This window comes from Bidens hawaiensis, unplaced genomic scaffold (genome assembly GCF_021521415.1).
Source record: "Bidens hawaiensis isolate Kalapana, Puna unplaced genomic scaffold, B.hawaiensis_p1.1 tig00039734_1, whole genome shotgun sequence".
Classification (NCBI taxonomy): domain Eukaryota; kingdom Viridiplantae; phylum Streptophyta; class Magnoliopsida; order Asterales; family Asteraceae; genus Bidens; species Bidens hawaiensis.
In genome coordinates this window covers 104,114-123,804 of record NW_027497004.1, presented here as the reverse complement: position 1 = coordinate 123,804, position 19,691 = coordinate 104,114, and the positions used below count along the sequence as shown (strand labels likewise).

The window sequence follows — 19,691 nt, the reverse complement described above, 5'->3', positions numbered from 1 at the left end:
GCAAAATACGAAACTATCTCATTTGAGTCTTGAGCTTGTCTCAACATAATTAGGATACTTCATCTTTGATTTTCCATAATCTCTTCCCTTAGCACTACACCTAGAAAAAAATAAAAAATACACCCAATTTCTATAATATAAATATAACAAACTTTCTCCCCATGTAAAAGTTTCAATTATGTGATATTGAATGAATAAAAAATACATGACAATTGTAAAAGTTGGGTTGTAAGGGATGATGTTTGGATGTGTTATTATTGTTTTAAGTTGTGAACCAATTCAATTGTTATTTAAATCTTGACAGATTATTGAAAGAACTTGGTTCATTATATTTCAAAGAAACTCAAATTACGAGTTCATGAAAATTAAGAAGTGTTAAAACAACAAATTTGCACCAAAAAGTTTTACAGCCACAATACAGATAATATGTGTTTCAGTTAGTATAAGAAAAGCGGAGCTTACTATTAACAAAATTAGATGCCAAAGCAACTCCATCTCCTAAAGTATATCCCAATGGCACTAATAATAATCCAGCATGAGAAACCAACCATTTTCTCTATCAATTTTAGCTTATTTAGCATCATCTACCAAATCGCTTCCTATGCAACAATCAATCGGAGTAGCGAGTTAACAATTATCAACATTTGCAATATATAAACCAATAACTTGAAAACACAAATTGATGCAAACCATCATATACATAACACTATGTTATGACCATCCTGCTTGAGACATCATTTTATGTATATATATATAAGAGTATCAAAATACTTTTTTGTCTAACAAATGATAGAGGAAGGACACACGTATACAAATCAGATTAGCCGTTCGAAACTTCTAACCAAATTTGATTTTGGATTCTTAAATTGCAATTATAAGTGGACCAATAATCAGTCAAGATTAGTGTAACTTTCACTTTGGGTTTTAACATTCTTTGATGGTTTATATTTTTTTCAATTTTGTTAAACCTGAAAGCCGACCCAAACCTGAACCAATCAAAACAAAGTTGAAATTAACACAAGTATACATGACCAATACCACTTTATTTCACTGTTTATTTCACCATTTTGATGAAAAACAAGCCCCATTCTCTAACAGCTATGAACCAATCCTATCAATCCATGTTATAAAATAAACACACAAACATTTACATTCAAGTTTCAACTTGATGAGTTCATCATGTGATTAATGATGCATCTTTAGGGACATAATATTTTATATGCTATAAACTATGAAGTGACATCATTATGCACATACTAATTAGATAAAAAAAACACAGAATCACATTTACAGAAGACCAAAAACAAAAAAACTAATACAAATACATATAAGACTTGGATATCAATATGCACATACTAGTTAGATACAACGACAACTACAGAAGACGAGTAATAACAATTTACACCATCACAAACACCCTGAATGTGGTATCAAAGATTCGGAATCATCAATTTCTAGAATTAAATTTACAAATTGCTATTGGAGAAAAAAATTACCTGAGATTAGATCGATTGAGCAGATGTGTTCAAAGGGTGTAGCAGTCGATTGGGTAATAGATGGGATCATGCAATGGCTAGTCGATTGGGTAGCAACACCATAGCAGTTGTGATTTGGGAGGGAGGGATGAAGGAACCTTGTGTTAGTTTAGGGTTAATTTGGTCTAGTTTCTCATTCAGTGACATGTTGTATCTGAACGAATAAGAGATGAATGGAGCCATTAAAAGGTTGTGTTTATCTCAAACAAACAGTCTGATATCTGAGTGATTCAAATTTCACATCTAAATGATCTGATTCAGAGCCTTTCCAAACAGGCCCCAAGTCAGCTCGTATCTCACTTCTTTGCCAACGCGCATACCGTTTCCTTGGCTAATAAGCAAAGCACCTACACGTGTACGCGTCAGATTAAAGCAACACGGATTGCCATCCTATATATAATAATATATCATAATATATAATATTATATATACACACACACAGTACACTAACTCCTATGCGATCATTCTTTCCAATTTTATCCGTTTTCATTTCCAATTTCATAACAAACTTTTCCGATTAACCGGAAAACAAACTCCGATCATATTATTATTATCATCCATCAGCCACCATGGGCGGATCTCATAGTCGCGAAGGCCTCAATCTCTCCGATTCCGACGACTACGAAGAAGACGACCAACACTCACAATCAGATTCCGATTACGAAGACCCCACAACCCGATTACCAAACACCACCAATCAAAGATCACAAACCAGTAGACGACATCGAATCAAAGCTCAAGGAGCTGAAATTGAAATACTCAGCTACCCAAAACCCCAATTCGAATTTGAACAGCAACAACAAGGTGAAACTGTACCGTCATGTTGGTGCTAAGTGGGTTGTTTCCGAGAAGATTGTTGGTTATCAGTTCGTTAAAGTTGACAAAATTGAAGATGGGTTTGACGAATTAGACGATTCTGGAGATGGGTTTGACGAATTGGATGATTTTGGAAGTGGGTTTTGGGTTTTGAGAATTGGGGGTAAAATTAGGGTTAGGGTTTCAACAGATATGCAATTGAAGATGTTTGGAGAGCAAAGGCGGGTTGATTTTGTGGATAATGGGGTTTGGGCGGTTAAGTTCTTTAGTGATGAGGCGTATCGGGTTTTCGTGACCCGGTTTCAAGATTGTTTGTTTGAGAATGTGTACGGGTTGAAGGCGAGTGACGAGAACAAGGTGAAGGTTTACGGGAAGGATTTTATCGGGTGGGTGAAGCCCGAAGTGGCCGATGAGTCGGTTTGGGATAAGGAGGATAATTCGGTGTGGAGAACGGATACGGGTACAGGTACAGGTAGGAGGGGGAATGATTTGCTTGAGGAGTTTGAGGAAGCGGCGTCGGACGGAGGGATACAAAGCGTGGCGTTGGGCGCGTTGGATAATAGTTTTTTGGTTAATGATTCAGGTGTTCAGGTTGTGAAGAATTTTAGTCATGGGATTCATGGGAAGGGTGTGTATGTTAAGTTCGATAACGGAAAGCGTGTCGGTGGTGGTGGCATTGGTTCAGGTTCGGGTTTGGGTTCGGGTTTGAGTGTTACGCCTCAAAAGGCTTTGTTAATGAGAGGCGAGACGAATATGGTGCTAATGTGTCCGGAAACCGAAGGGAAACCGCACGCAACGGGTGTGAACCAATTAGATATCGAGACGGGAAAGATTGTGAGCGAATGGAAGTTTGAGAAGGACGGGACGGATATTACGATGAGGGATATTACAAACGATACGAAGGGTTCGCAATTAGATCCGTCTGAGTCGACGTTCTTGGGTTTGGATGATAACCGGTTGGCGCAATGGGATATGCGAGACAGACGAGGGATAGTTCAAACGAGTTCGCCGGTTTTGCATTGGACACAAGGGCACCAGTTCTCGTGGGGTACGAATTTTCAGTGTTTTGCCATGACTGGTGACGGGTCGATTGTGGTTGGGTCGTTAGATGGGAAGATACGGTTGTACTCGAGTACGTCTATGAGGATGGCAAAGACTGCGTTCCCGGGGCTCGGTTCGCCTATTACTCATGTGGATGTGACTTATGATGGGAAGTGGATATTGGGAACTACTGATACTTACCTTATACTGATATGCACTTTGTTTACTGATAAAGATGGGAAAACGAAGACGGGGTTAGCGGTCGAATGGGTAATAAGATACCGGCTCCGAGGCTGCTGAAGTTAACTCCTGTGGATGCACACACTGCTGGGAAGCATAATAAGTTCCATGGTGGTAGATTTTCATGGGTAAGCTTCTTTCAGTTTTTTATAACAATTTAGTTATTAATATTACATTAGACGCCTCATATGCGAAAACGTCTTATTTGAAAGAATTAGGAAAAAATTTTGCATGAGTTTGAAAAAAATGATATAACAATCTAAGCAGTTAATGCTGAAAAGTATCATATTGTAGTGAGATATCGTTGGAATATTGGTAATTTTAATATCATGTAAAATTCATATATAGAGAGAAATTTAACACTAATAATTCAATACACTCTGAGTTCTACCATTAGCAAATTAACCTTTTGCAACTTGCAAAACACTAACGATCGTAGCAAGTAGGAACTGATTAAAAGTTTAAAACTTAAAACATTAACACTGAACACTAAAAATTTGATAGTTAAGACTTAAAACACTGATATCGGGAATATCGGTGATATATCGGCCCAATATCGGTCAAATATCGGACAATATCGCCGATATTATCGGTACTGATATTTTGAGCGATATATTACCAAGAGATCAATAACCAATATATCACTGATATATTGGTGATATTATCGGCGATATCGACTACATGGAATTAACAATTAGATATCACACCACGCATCGTGTGACACGTACATGTTACATGACAAATAAGATGTGCGAAAACATGACCATTATCAGTTATTGCTATAATCGGTTATATGATGTAACTTGCTTGCTAAATTGATGATAAGACTAGGTTAGACCCCGTGTTACACACGATGGAAAATATAATAAAAATAAAAAATTATTATATGTAATACGTAAATTCAGTTATTTCATATAATAATTTTTATCTGTGACTTTTTTAATAAGCTTCTGATACATTTATGAACAATTAATTTTAAGTTGCAAACCAATCCTTGGTGAATGGTTTATTTTAAAAATAAAACATTGATATGATATTATTACATTATATTTTGTGTGTATAAAAATGAGATTTAGAAAAAAATGTTGTCATAGATTTAAAATCTAAATTTACAAAGACTAAGATTTGGTTGTAAAAGAAAATAAATTATCTTTTAAAATAAAGGAGAAATGTTCAACACGGGTTATTGAATTAGAGAACCGTTTAACACACGTGCTAAAATTATTAAGAAAAATGCAGATATTAAATGAAATTTTCATGTGATATTAACATATAATTCTCTAAAAATCTTACGTTTTTTGGAATGAAATTTGATTCGTCAATAACGAATAAACACCATAACATTCCTTTCTCATATAGCAATTGACTAAATAACATTCTGTAAAGTCATAATTGGTTTAATAACGTAATTGAGGTAATTAGAAATCGTTAATAATTGAGGTAATTGATGATAAGATATTAAAGTTAGTTGCGAAGATGGTGAAAAAAATGTGAACTTTGTTTCTTTGTGCAGATTTCCCAACTAAATTTGTTTTAAGGGTGTATAAAGGGGTGCCAACGAGCCGAGCCCGAGTTTCACTTATCGAGCTGGAGCCGGCTCACGAGCCTCAACGAGTCTGTCATTTATATAAAATTTTAAAATTTAAAATATATGTTTAATAATGATTAATTAATGTATATTATGTTATGAAAAAATAACTAAACAATATATATTATTTTATACATAAAGTTATTATAGAAAAAAAATATATAAATAATTATAATAATTATATAAATAATTGATAAATAGTAAACGAGCCGAGCCCGAGCTTGAAAATCTACTCACAAGCCGAGCTCGAGCTTTGAAAATAGAGCTCGAAACGAGCCGAACTCGAGCTTTGTGTAAGGTAAACGAGCCGAGCTGGAGCCTAGGCGAGCTCTGGCTCGACTTGGCTCGTTTGCACCCCTAATGTGTATTGAAGATTTACATTACTTGAAGAAATCGATTAATAATACGTAGATAACATTTATGAAATTATGTTACAGGTAACTGAAAGCGGGAAGCAAGAGCGGCACCTGGTTGCAACAGTCGGAAAATTCAGTGTGATTTGGGATTTCCAGCAAGTGAAGAACAGTGCACACGAGTGCTACAGGAATCAACAAGGCCTCAAAAGCTGTTACTGCTACAAGCTCATGACCAAAAACGAATCCATCATCGAAAGTCGATTTATGCATGAAAAGTTTGCAGTTACCGACTCACCAGAAGCGCCTTTGGTGGTGGCAACTCCTATGAAAGTGACGTCGTTTAGCATGTCGTCCGATGGGAAAGGAAAAAGACCGCAGACACGTTTTTAATTGGTTATCGTTATTGTCGTCGTTTGTATAGAGTATAGATTTGCAGGGATCTAAAGTGGCTTGTTTCTGTGTTGATGGTTGTTTTTATGTTTTTTAGATTTGGATATTGGCTTTGTGAGGACTGAATGATTGAAGTAAGTTTGGATTGTCTTTTTTAAGGTTTGTGCAGCTTAATAAGAGTAAACATAGCGTGCGACAATTTGGCGTTTTTTGGGCGAGGTGATAAGAGGCTCCAACACCGCCCCCGGCGATATTAGAGAGATGTTTTTTTTTTGGTTTTTTTTTTTGGGGGGGGGTATAGATTTGGCTTTATTTTATTCAATGGGGGCGATTTTAGGCTTGAACGCTACTACACTCCTAAAATGAAAATAGCCCATCTGCTCTGTTGACGTACGCGCCACATGTCGTGAGGACTGAATGATTGAAGTAAGTTTGGGTTGTCTTTTTAAGGATTGTGCAGCTTAATAAGAGTGAGGACTGAATGATTGAAGTAAGTTTGGGTTGTCTTTTTAAGGATTGTGCAGCTTAATAAGAGTAAGCATGGTGGGCGACAAGTTGTGGAGTTTTTTTTGGGCGATAAGAGGCTCTAACACCGCCCCCGATGATATTCGGGCGATTGGGGGGGGGGGGGGCGACATAGATTTGTTGCCGGTTGGGTTTAAAAAAAATATTATTTTATTCAATTGGGGGAGGGGGGGTCTTTGCTTGAACACCACTACATCCCTAAAATGAAAATAGGCCATTTGCTGACGTGACGTCACGTGTCGAAAATCCCACACCCCCCCCCCCCAATACAATTTTGTAACATTGATTGTTTGTTTGATTTATTGACCCTTTTTAGAAAAAACTATATTGGTTACTAACAATTGTGAAAAACATCATCTATCATTCTTTCTAGTAAAAAAAACACGTGTAATGAATAATTTCTGTTAATACGTTTTCAATCATTATGAATTTATCATGACAATATATGCAAAAAATTAAAGATACAACTTACAATTATAAAATAAGCTTACACTAATATTTGGATTTTAATCTCTCAATTTCATTTGGAGGTACACTTTTAACCTATAATCCAATATTCTCCTCACTCCTCCAACTCTTCTCTTTCTCTTCTAATAGCACCAAATTTATCAACCAATATATCAACTACAAAGGGCACCAAGTCCTTACAAGGGACACCCTTCTTATAAATATCTCCCAAATGTGAGTCACTCCCAATTCTACCCCCTAAGAAAACATCCACCCCCTCAACAACCTTTCTGTTTTCGTCTTTCGTCATGCATCCCATAAACCCTATATCCGCCACTTGTACCTGCCCACATGTGTTCGGGCAGCCTGTCCAGTGCATTCTTACTGGACGAGTTACATAAACAAGTCTTCCTATTTCCTCTGTAACTTTCAAAGCTTGAGCTTTCGTCTCAATTATCGCCTGCCCACAAAATTGGTTACCCGTACAAGCCACTAAACCTTTCATCAGTAGTGGTGGCTCGGGTAAAAACTTCTCTTTTAAAAGTGGCTCGTCAAGCAAAGCTTTGACTTTTGAGTTTTGTATGTTGGGGATTATGATGTTTTGTTCCACGGTCAGTCGAAGTTCTCCCGAGCCATACTCGTCAGCTAACCGTGCCAGCTGATCCATGTCATCGGCTAGGACTCGGCCCACAGGAATGTGAATGCCCACAAAGCTAAAACCTTCTTGTTTTTGTGGATGCACACCAAAGTAATCCCTTCTTTCCCATTTGTGGTCAACGAGGTCTTCGGAAGATGCTAGCTCCAATGCTTGTCCGGGCATTCTCTTTACCACTTCAGATCGAAACCCTTCTAAACCCTGCACCCCAAAGTAACACGAGTTAGATCAAAAAACCGTTCAAGAATGAAAGTTTGCACGTTCGACCCAAAGTTTAACAAAGGTGACATACAAGTTCATCAATCAACCACATCATTCTACACTTTTGCCTATTCCCTCTAAAACCAAGATCACGAAAGGCCTCGAGTATCGCTCCACAAACTGGGACTACGTCTTCTTCTGAGACCCATGCGTCAAGAGGGATAGCCTCAGCGCACCTCTTTGCGCTAAAGAATCCCCCTACCAACAAATTGAACCCGAACTGACCATTCTTCCTGGCTGGCATGTATGCTAGATCATTTATATGAGGGTGTTCATAAAGATCATGTGAACCAATCACACACACATTCCACTTCCTTGGCCTACAAAAAAAAATCAAAATCAAAATTTTCCTCTTTATCACAAATAGGGGTGCAAACGAGCCAAGCTGAGCCCCAACTCGACTAGGCTGGAGCTCGGCTCGTTTCGAGCTATATTTTCAAAGCTCAAGCTCGGTTCATGAGTAGATTTTCAAGCTCGAGCTCGGCTCGTTTACTATTTATCAATTATTTTTTATATAATTATAATTATTTTTATATATTTTTTTCTATTATAATTTTATGTATAAAATAATATATATTATTTAGTTATTTTCATTTATTTTTTCATAACATTATATATATTAATTAATAATTATTAAACATATATTTCAAAAAATTACATAAATGACAGGCTTGTTTAGGCTCGCGAGCCAGCTCGAGCTCAATAAGTGAAGCTCGGGCTCGGACTAGTTTATTAAACGAGCTTACTTTTAGGCTCAAGCTCGGGCTCAGGCTCGTTTAAGCTCAGCTCGATTGAGCTTTTTAAAGAGCCAATCTCGAATAGCTCGCGAGCAGCTCGGCTCGTTTGCACCCCTAATCACAAACTCACAATCAATAAATAAAGATAACACTCCAAGATCCAAGAGCATTACAGGTTGGTAAATTCAGGATTCCCTCGTGAATACGCGGTAATGAATTGTTGTAACACGTCTAGATACGGTCTTGTGTCCACAATTTCATGTGGATCGATTCCAGCAAGAGGGTTTCCAACCGCGTTTCTAACATTGTCCATACCACTTTGGATGCTTGTTAGACCGACTTCTTTGAGACCCTTTAATATTGCGGGTACATCTGGTAGTGTAACGCCTCGAATTTGCCAGTTTTGACGCGTGGTAATATCAGCACACCCGTCGTCGCCATATTGTTTTATCACACTAGCTAAAAACCGGGTTTGTGCACTAGTTGTTACACCATTTGGAAGCTTCAACCTCATCATAAATCTACCATCTACATATTAAAAGCAGTTGGTAAACAACAAAATTTAAACAATATGTTGGTTGTAATTAAAAGATCAAAAAAAAAAAGATTTCTTAGTAACAAAATGATAATTATTTTTTTTAATTTAAAAATATATAATTTAGCTTATCAGGAAATATTTTTACGAAACCTTTCACTTTTAATAATTAAAACTTTACCACCCACTAAACCGGAATATATTACCGGTCCAACTGCCTTTAAAAGAAAGAAAAACTATTCCAACAACATTGCATAAAGACCAAATATTCAAGAATAAACTATTATGAGTTTTTTTCTAATCCAAAGTTATGATATTTTTGGTACTATGAAATAGTAACCAAAAATTGAATCTTGAAAACATGTTAAAATGTAATGTAGGGGTGCAAACCGAGCTGAGCTGCTCACAAGCTATTTGAAATTGAATCGATAAATAACTTGAAACGAGCCTAGCCTTGTCAAGCCTGAACCGAGCCTGATCCTCAAATAAAGTTTGTTTAGTTATCAACCCGAGCTTGAGCATTTTATCGGAAGATTGTTTATGCTCATCGAGCCTAGCGTGCTATTAAGTTTTAACTCATTTGAATGTCTATCGCTATGTATTAATTTCACACTGCAGAGCTAACCTCGAGCCGAGCTTTGGCTCTTTTAAGATACTGCACATGAGCTCGAGCCGAGCTTAGCCTCGTTAATACTTTCTCAGATATATGAATTAAATTAACTAATAATAGCCTGGCTATCTATGGGACTTTTATTGGGTATGCTTGTTGTTGTATTAAATTAATTAATAACTAATAAATGAGTTAAGCCCGAGCCGAGCTCGAGCTCCAAGTAAGAGCTCAAACCAAGCCAAACTCGAGCTCGTGCTTGAACTCAACTCGGTCAAAACGATATAAACAGCAATCAAGATTCAAAGATAAAAAATCTTAACACTTACAATGATGTTTTCTCCTATGAAACAAGCCAAGCCACTTAAGTCTAACATCATCATCATCTTTAGTATCCTTATTCTTATCAAGCTCTTCAAATGGTATCTTTGCAAGCTCTTCAATCCCATTTTCCATAACAAACTTCATCGGTTCGCCGCCTATCTTAACCTTCTCTTGTGGATTAATACCAACCCTAAACTTTTCCTTAAGCACATAATATCCATCTCTCTTTTCAACTCGGGGTTCCAGCCTGTCTTGGGCGATATCGTGTGACGCTGATGTGACGGTTTGTGATGGGCTTGCATAGAGTCTAGTGGAGGTAAGATTAGTTTTGGAGTTGGGAAATGAATTGTGTTGTAGAAACCTGACGTGGCATGGTTCCTGCTTGTCAGGGGTGATATCATGTGACACTGATGTGACAATTTGTGATGGGCTTGCATAGAGTCTAGTGGGACTTAGATTGGTTTTGGAGTTGAGAAATGCATTGGGTGGTAGAAATCTGACGTGGCATGCTGACATGTTGTCAGAGAATGGAGAGTGGTGGTGGTGGTGGTGATGGAGGGAGTGTGGGTGGTTTTGTAGGGTGGGTAGTGGCTTTTGAATATTAGTAAAGGTCATGTGTTATGAATTGTGAATTGTATGGCTATGGGAAGAAGAAACAAGACTACACTATCTTTGATCATATCTGATGCCTAAACTAATGGTTCATGTTTTCAGATGAATTTATTATTTTTTATTTATTTATTATAATTATTATAAGTTTTTGATATTTTTCAAACATTTACATTTTTATAGTGTAACATTTTAGGCATTTAATTATAATTAGTCAAACTATGACTTAGTTGTCCAAGATTAATATAAGGTTGCATGTAAGACATGTGTTATGATGAGGTGAAATGTGAAATGTGAGAGTGAGATTAAATAGAGCGAAATAATTTGTTGTATTATTAACTGTTATCTTATCTTCAAGCCCGCTAATACTCACACCCTCTCCCTCTCGTGCCCCGGGTGTGGCAGTGTTCGCTTGGCACCTACATCACCCTCGGCAGGTGCCCACACCATTTTACACCCACCATAACACATGACCTTGGTAGTGTGTTAATTGATATTTATGACTTTTACGTACGTCTACAATAACAATATTTAATAGTAAAACTTCATACGCCTCAATGAAATTGAAATTGTAACAATTTATTATCTAGGTATACGTATAAATTATTATCGACGAATGATTAATTATATGTTAAATATTAAAAATCAATTTGTGTTTATATTCTCAATTTCATAACACCCATAATTTTGGTAGGAAAATAAAAATGTATATACATAGTAACTTTATGTTTGCATATTATGTTACCGAACCAAACTCTAGATGCTAACATTTTAATACATATTTTAATCTCAAATCAGTTTTTTGAGTTGCTTTAAACACTCTCAAACGATTACAGTAAAGTGACAGGTAAATGACTATGCGTTAATTTATATAAAGTAATTGATAGTACCAACAAGTGTGTGATAGTTTGGGGATGAAAACAAGATGTGATGTGGTGTGGCTTTATATAAGATGGAAGAGGCAGTCACTTAACCCAAATGAATAGAGCCAAACACCCACAAAACCATGTGCTTCTACATTGAATTGTAACCACTAACCAAGTTTGCATGAGTTTAGTTGACAAACTAATCAAAACGATGTCGTACGGAGAATTTTCTTCATAAGACATGATATTTTTAAAGTAATAAAGGCCGGATATTACAAAAACCTAAAACAAATGAGAGTGCGTATGGGTGAGTTTAGGTCTGTTTGAAATCAAACCGAACCAAATAGGGTCGTCTTAACGTTTGTGGAGGTCTAAAGCGAATTAAAATGCTGAGGCAATTTTCAAAAATCTATTTGATGTGAACCCTCTTCCTTTTCCTGGACTTGGGACCGGCAGTAATAAACTAATAAGTTTATAGTTGGCGGAATTATAATTTTTTTGTTTTTTTAACCTTTTAGAATGACCTGATTCAAACTTTCGAATTCTATTTCACATTTTAAAAAATATAACTATAAATAATCTAAGATTCTAACTATCGGCTGCCATTAGCTTATATCCTTATTTTTATTTTATTTTTTATATCATAATACAAGGATGAATCATTAATGGCATGGGCCTCAGGACCTCACTCTTAACTTGTGGCCCATCAACAAATTCTTAATACAAAAACCCAATTTTAAAAGATATAATACATAACTCATACAAAATTGAAGACCTGTAAATAATGGAGGCCCAAAGCCACTGTCTTATTTGGTGGGCCCATTGGCCGGGGCCGGAACCAAAATTGTACTCTGTTTTGGTTTTTCAGTTTACACATGGGTTCTGTTTGATTTTGGGTCGGTAATCGATATTAAGTTTTACATTTGGGCTTGAAATATGTGGGCATAAAAAGCGGTCTTAAATATTGAATTTGGATATGAAAGTTTTTGTCAATGTTATTTGTTACCAACTTATTAATGAAGTTGGGATATAAACCTAATAACAAACGTAATAAACAACTTTTGTGAGGTTCGGTTTAATTAGTTCGGTTTTGGAACATGATAGAACCGACACCAAGCCATATGTTTCGGTTAAGAAAAGAAAACACAAAAATCAAACCGTCGGTTATGTGGATTCGGCTTTCTCGGGTTTGTTTAGTTTTGGTTTGATTAATCTAGAGGTGCACAAACCGGGTATTTTCAGGAATTGGAACCAGGTAGGAACCGGTTTCGGGTATGGTCAACAGAAGTCAAAACTGGGTCGGGGTAGGAACCGGTTCCGGATGTATTCGGGTATTTAACCAGGTTTTCCGGTTTTTTTCAGGTTTCGGGTAGGGTCCGGTTTAAACCAGGTATTTCCGGTTCCGGCGGGTCCAAGCCGGTTCCGGTTCCGGGTACGACCCCGAGGAGAAATCCTATACCAGGTCGTACCCGCGGGTCAGGTACGGATAAGAGCCGGTTCCGGTTCCGGGTCGGGTCCGGAACCAGGTATTTTGTGCACCTCTAGATTAATCTATATTTTTGCTTCGATCAATTATGAAGTGGTCATTTAGGATTTGTATAAGCCCATTGGGCTTATGAATCAATCCCAATTTCAAGTTTCAAAACCCATGTCCATCTTCCAATTTCCAAATTATTCTAATTAACGATTGTTTTTATAATTCTGAAATGCATAAAAACGAGGGTATTTAAGACTTAATATATTCTTTAAAAAACACATATAAAATAATCTTTTAGAAACATGTGAAGAGTCATACTTAATACTTACATTGACATTTTACACCGTATTTTCATCATTACTAAATCATTGATTGTAGCAAATCCTGAATTATCATTTCACTAGTATCATTATTGATCCTAGTGAAGAAAAATAGAGCGATTGTGCGGCAAAACACCTGTGGCTCTAACACCCTCTCCTTTACACATCAGTGTTATATTCTCACGTCTGATTTTTCCTTAGCATTATTAAACCATTGAAAACCATTGAAATGGTCATCTTTCACATCCCTCACTTTTTTAGTTGTGATTAGATGAATGTTTTACCAAAGCATTCAACAATGCGGTTTGACCAGCAAGACTATACCTGACCATCCCAATGGAAACCGCAGGGATGGGATGGTGTTCACCTACGGCAAATGCTGAGGTGGTACCCTCACCCTTGCCTTGCCACGTCAATACCTTGCACCCTAATAGGACATGCAAGATAGAAGGGTAAACCGTTCAAATCAAATGGCTTTGCTCGAAAATGTCTAGCAAACATGTAATAACGGTATCCAAAAATATCAAACCAGTCATTCTGTGTGACTCAGTCAGTGAAACCGCCAAACCGAAGCACACCATTTATGATGGTTTTTCCTTAGTCAACTTTATTAATGGTCCAGATTCAGGTTCTTACATCATGTAGCTATGTGTGTTCATTTTCTTTTCAGAATATGCCATTAAACCACCATATTTGATTTACTTTAGGTTTGTTGAGAAATACATTCCTCTATCATGTTAACTATGAAATGATGATAAAGCTCATATGATGTCAACTCACTTCTATATATAATATAATAATATAGTATGAGGATGAAGAAAAAGAGCTACACACATATGACATATAATAATTTACAAATAGATGCAACAATGTTATAAAACTATTACATAAATATGTAAAATGGATGTTCCCTTTCCTAGCACAAAATGGTGCATAACACACTTAACTTTACTATCTTGTGAGAACCGCATAAGATATGCAGGGCTGCAAACGAACCAAACAAATGCAAACAAGGCCTGCTTATGTTCGTTTGTTAAGGAAATAATCAAGGCCGTCTTCAAGAGCTTAATGGTCTTTGTGGGCCTTGCACGAATTATAAATATGGGCCTCAAAATATATTAAAAGAAATAAAAAACTCATATAATATATAAAATATATTCAAAGAAACTAAAAAATTATGGGCCTCAAACCTTAATGGGCCTTGCACAATTGCCTAGCTCACATATGCTCTAAGATGGCCCTGGAAATAATGTGTTCACGAACACCTGCCGAACGAGATTTTATGTTCGTGTTCATTCATTAAGTAAATGAATGTGTTCACGAACACAAATAAAATCCGCAGAACCTAAAAATTGAGATAGATGTATATTCATCAATGTGAATAATGATAAAGGAAACAGGAACAATACAAAGACAATCTGAGAATATGATTTCTTATTTATGTTTTGGTAATAAATTAAAGAATATAAAATGTTTAGATAAAATAAATGTACAAAAAACTTTCATGAACAATATATACAAACAAACATTACCGAACACTCATGAAAACAGTTGAACAAACGGGGTCTCTGTTCATGTTCGTTTGTTTAACTAATCAGACGCAATTTCTTGTTCATGTTCATTCAATTACTAAATGAACGAACATAAATGAACTTCCCGCTGAACAATTTCACGAACTATTCGTTAAACGTTTAGTTTACAGCCCTAAATTCTTACGCATTGTGAGAACACAAATATCTTAGAATCATACAAACTAAGGAACAGAAAGATTTTTTAATTTTACATTACTCGTATTTATGGTATGTATACTCATAGAAACAAGTGATTAAAAAACCCTGCTCCTATTATGTAAGTTGTTTGTTTTGATTTCGACTTCTTGCTGAAACTCGCGTTTTAATATAAAGGAAAAGTATTATAGAAAATAACCAACTGAAGATATTTTTTGATGGAAAGAGTTAGTTGACAAGTAAGATGCGTGATACAGCTTAGCAACTATAAAGGTGTAAAGAAAATGATGAATGATGACTTGTTTTGGGTTTATTTAGTTGTGGTCCTGTTATTTATATATATACATGTAATGGTTGATGACGAAAATAAAACACATTATGGCAATTATTTTCACGTGAAAGTGGAAATCCTCTTGTAATTCATGTGTCAAAGATAACTCTTTTAGCTTTTGAGGATGTTTACACGCATGCATGTACGTCATATATCATAGGTATATTATTATTATTATTATTATTATTATTATTATTTGGGTGGTTATAAGTTTTAAATTCTTTTTATCCTTGTCCTGTTATGATTTTGGTTTTAATATTCACATTCTTGCTTATAGCGTTATTTTTTGTTAGTAAAAACGAACCTTAACTTTTAACATGTTATTATTGATGTCTTTAACTTGAACGAATTGGGATAATCGATTAACGTATATATTTGAAAACAATTCTAAATAAGCATTTTTTCTTTTCTTAAAAAAGTATTTTGGTATTAATTTGTTTAATAGCGGAATTCTACAGTTTACTAAAAATTATTTTTTATATTTCGAATACTAAATTCTTTGAATATATAAAAAACACAAAACTCAATTGAATTAAAAAGTAGTGGTTATAATTACATCGAAACATAATGCAAATGAACAATAAGCTGTGTCGCTGTCCCTTTTCGAAAAATCGTTTTCGGATACAAATGGAAGGGACTGTTTAAGAAACTAAATATTGTGTTTTTTTGTCCCATAATATAAGAAAAAAATTTATTCTGATACAAATTGTTTTTGATAAAATGATATCGTAGAAAAAAAAATGAGTACTCTGATTCTTTTTAATCTTGCATATTATTAGGGATGTACATTAAAAACATTACATATTGGCATATTGCGTATTAATTAAAAAATGAATAAAATTTATAGAAGTGTAATCACTATCTTAAATAGACCATTATGCTTTTCTCATTTAAAGTCGATACATAAATGCAACTAGTCTAGAAATTAAATAAAGAAACAAATTCTTTTGTCTTCTGTTTTAAAAGAAACCATTTTTGAAGGAAAAAAAAAACTACTTTTCATGACCTGATAAGTAAATTTTGTCTTATCATATAACTGTAGAATCTTAATGTTACCAAGAAAACATGATATCACTATTAAGATGTTTTGTAACCTTGTCTACATGCGTTACATTTTTAGGGGTATGTAAGATTTGGTTTGGGTCCGTTTTTGGCGAACACTGAACAAAAACCAAAACTTTGGTTTTATAATTTTTTAAACCGTTCGGTTTCTTATTTTTCAATTATCTCATTTGAACCTAAAATTTTGGGCCAAAAATATTTTTTTACCCAAAATAATGAACTGTGGCTTAAATCATTTGGGCTAAAACACTTGAGTTAAATATTCTGTTCGGCACGGTTTCTATTACATTTAAACCAAAACAGAACCGTATGTTCAGTTTTTTCAAAGACATAAAACCAAACTGTCGGTTTTCCCACTTTCGTATGTTTTGGTTCGTTTGCATTCGTGCATTGTTCGGTTCGGTTTAGCCATTTTGGTTTTTGAGTGTTTTTGATTTTTGATTAGTTTTTTCGGTTTTATACGCACCCATTAATGCTGTAGAATACAAAAATAAAAATTACAAGTGGTCTTCCTAAAATAATACAAACAAATAATAACAATACACCAAAATTATAAATTTATTCAACCATTAAAATTGTTTTGTGATAAATATTCTACCAAAGATATCTACATTCTGTTTTTCACGAAAATATACTCTCCTATTCTGCTGCATGTTTGTTATTATTATTATTATTATTATTAGCTAACTGAGAAGAAGCTTCTAGAACTGAGCATGAAACAAGTTGTGCCCATTGTTTCAACTTCATCTTCACCTTCTTTGGATCATCACCTAAATACAAGCATATCAAATCATAACATGAATTAGTTGTAATCAATATGGCAAAATCGACTAGATATGGTTTAGATGGCCGTTTTGATACCGTTTATATATTTTGGAAACAACGGTCATTTGAAAAAAAAATTTAATGTTTGACCATTTATAGTCAAAACAGCCATCCATATATTAAAAAAATATTCGTTCTAGTTAGATAATTTTCAACCGTTGTGACTAATGATTTCAAAGTTTGACCGCTTGTGGTCAAAACAGCCTCCAAATACAAATGACCGTTCTATCTAAATATTGTTCAAAAAGTCGCTATGACCAATAATTTTTAAATTTTGACTTTTGGGGTCAAAGCTAGGCCTCTGAACGAATAATTTAAGCATATGACTGAGCACAAATATACGTAATCAAAAAATTCTTTATGTTAATGTTCGTCCATTAAAATAAAGCGCATGTCGTGTTCGTTTGTTTAAAAATCTAAACAAAAAAAATAAACAAACAAACAGAACAAACAAATGAACATAACTAACCAAACATAACCAAGTATATATACACATATACGTGGATATTTATTAAAATTTAACCAAAATTTGAACCGAACAAACATAAACAAACGTGAATACACAAACATAAATAGACGTTCATGAACATAAATAAACAAACAAAACGTGTGTTTATATTCTTTCATTTAATTAAATAAACAAAAAAATTTGCTCATGTTATGGTCAGAACAGTTGTACAGTATATTATTATTATTATTATTATTTAGACGACGACTATCTAACCAATAATTTTAAAACGTTCAGGATTTTCCATACCCGGATCAATGAACGCGGCATTCGAGTTCAACAAACTCGACGACGAGTCCGAACTCAACGACGAAGACCTCGACAACACACCACCTCCACCGTTAACCCCTCGGTTAACCGCAGCATAAAACTCAAGCGCGGGAAACGCATGAACAAGTTTCGGGTCCAAATCGGTCGACAAATCGAACCCGAAACCCAATTCAAAGCACGCTTTCAATTCCTTCACATCATCATCAGTGACGTCATCTCCGGTAGCATCGCCGGAGATACTCTTGCTCCGCCGGAGTAGCTGGTTGTTCTTAAGTTTCTGCCATTCGATGTCCCGGTGGATGTCGGGTGACCACGAGCGTTGTTTAGAGAGAATCGGAGACATTTTGAGGGTTAATTCCGGTGTTAATAACCTCGCCGGAGATATTTTCCGGTGACTGAGATGGTGGTAGGGTTTTGAATGGAGGGAGTGAATGTATTTAAAAGTATTTATGGTGGGCCCTTTAAAATAATAATAATAATAGATTGTGGGCCCAATTTGTATTGGGCTTCTGGTTTCTGACCCCACTCGATATCATATTAAAACTGGTTTGACCCAAACAGGTTTTAAACCTGATCTTGAGTGACGGTTTGTAGATCGGTTCGAATTCACGTGCCTTAAAGCCGGTTTGAACCTATTTTGCTTTGAAAAACTGGCTGGACGATTTCAACCTGACCCTAATCGGTTGGGTTCCTATAGGTTCGAGTATTTCCATCGGAAATCCCAAATTCTGTTTTTTTAAAATTGTAACCAAAACAGATAACTGAAATTTGGTTCGGTTAATTCGGTTAGTTTGTTGGTTTTTGATTTGCTATGGTTAATAACCAAACCAAACTTGGGCTGAAGTTTTTGCATAGAATTACATGCAATGGAGATATTAAAGCTACACATATATGAAAATGTGAATGGATCAGATTGGTTAGTTTCAGTTAATCAAGGATAAAAAAACGGTAACTGACTTTGATTATATCAGTTGTAGATAAGTTTTCGGTTCTGTCTTGGTTAAAGATTTAGTTATTGATCACCCTTGATTTCTAGCCAAATCGGTTTCGACCAAAGTTAACCAAACCAATTCGTTTTTTACCCGATCAGTTCAAGCACATAAACCAATTTGTACACCTTTAGCAGCAAGTAGCATCGTAAGATCTTGACATATATTAATGGTTCATGGAGCATCTTAATAAGTATCTTTTAGAAACATGTCGACTATTTCAGATGCTACCTCTTAGCCAACCTGTAAGTATAAGTATGATACTAATATATTCCCAGTAGGTTGGTTTTGGGTTTGGGCCAGGTTGAATTGTCTTGGATCAAAACCATCAAAGGGATATGCATATATTTTGGTTAGTAGATGCATAGGTTATAGGTGGTACTAGGTACTATGTGCTAGGTACCCGTGTTTGTATGTTCTTTTTATCTTGTTGGGTCAAGTGGGATGTCATTGTTTCTCAATGGTTGTGTATATGTAATGATAGTCAAAAGATTCAATAGACCAAGTTAGATATTTGTTTCATTTATGTTTTCCAATAACCCATTATGATCTATTGTTATTTTTGTTAAAACATGGTTTTTTTTAACGGCAACGATTATATTAAAATACCTCCGCTAGTATGAAATTAGAGAGGACGAAACATGGCCCAA

General features: G+C 35.3%; 1 protein-coding gene and 1 pseudogene across 2 annotated transcripts; one reads left to right on the top strand and one right to left on the bottom strand.

The window, feature by feature from the left end:
* The first annotated feature begins 2,104 nt into the window (after nt 1-2,104).
* Nucleotides 2,105-6,118, top strand: LOC143591505 (protein CYPRO4-like; annotated as a pseudogene). The gene is made up of 2 exons (XR_013145697.1): nt 2,105-3,760; nt 5,658-6,118. The product of XR_013145697.1 is annotated as a protein CYPRO4-like (transcript).
* A 935-nt stretch (nt 6,119-7,053) lies between these two features.
* Nucleotides 7,054-10,753, bottom strand: LOC143591506 (ferredoxin--nitrite reductase, chloroplastic-like). Its single transcript, XM_077071693.1, has 5 exons — nt 10,464-10,753; nt 10,063-10,352; nt 8,765-9,119; nt 7,886-8,174; nt 7,054-7,794 (listed from the first exon to the last, which is right to left on the bottom strand). Exons 1-5 carry the CDS (start codon nt 10,670-10,672, stop codon nt 7,054-7,056), a joined length of 1,884 nt encoding a protein of 627 aa, XP_076927808.1. The 5' UTR covers nt 10,673-10,753.
* Between the last annotated feature and the right edge of the window lie 8,938 nt (nt 10,754-19,691).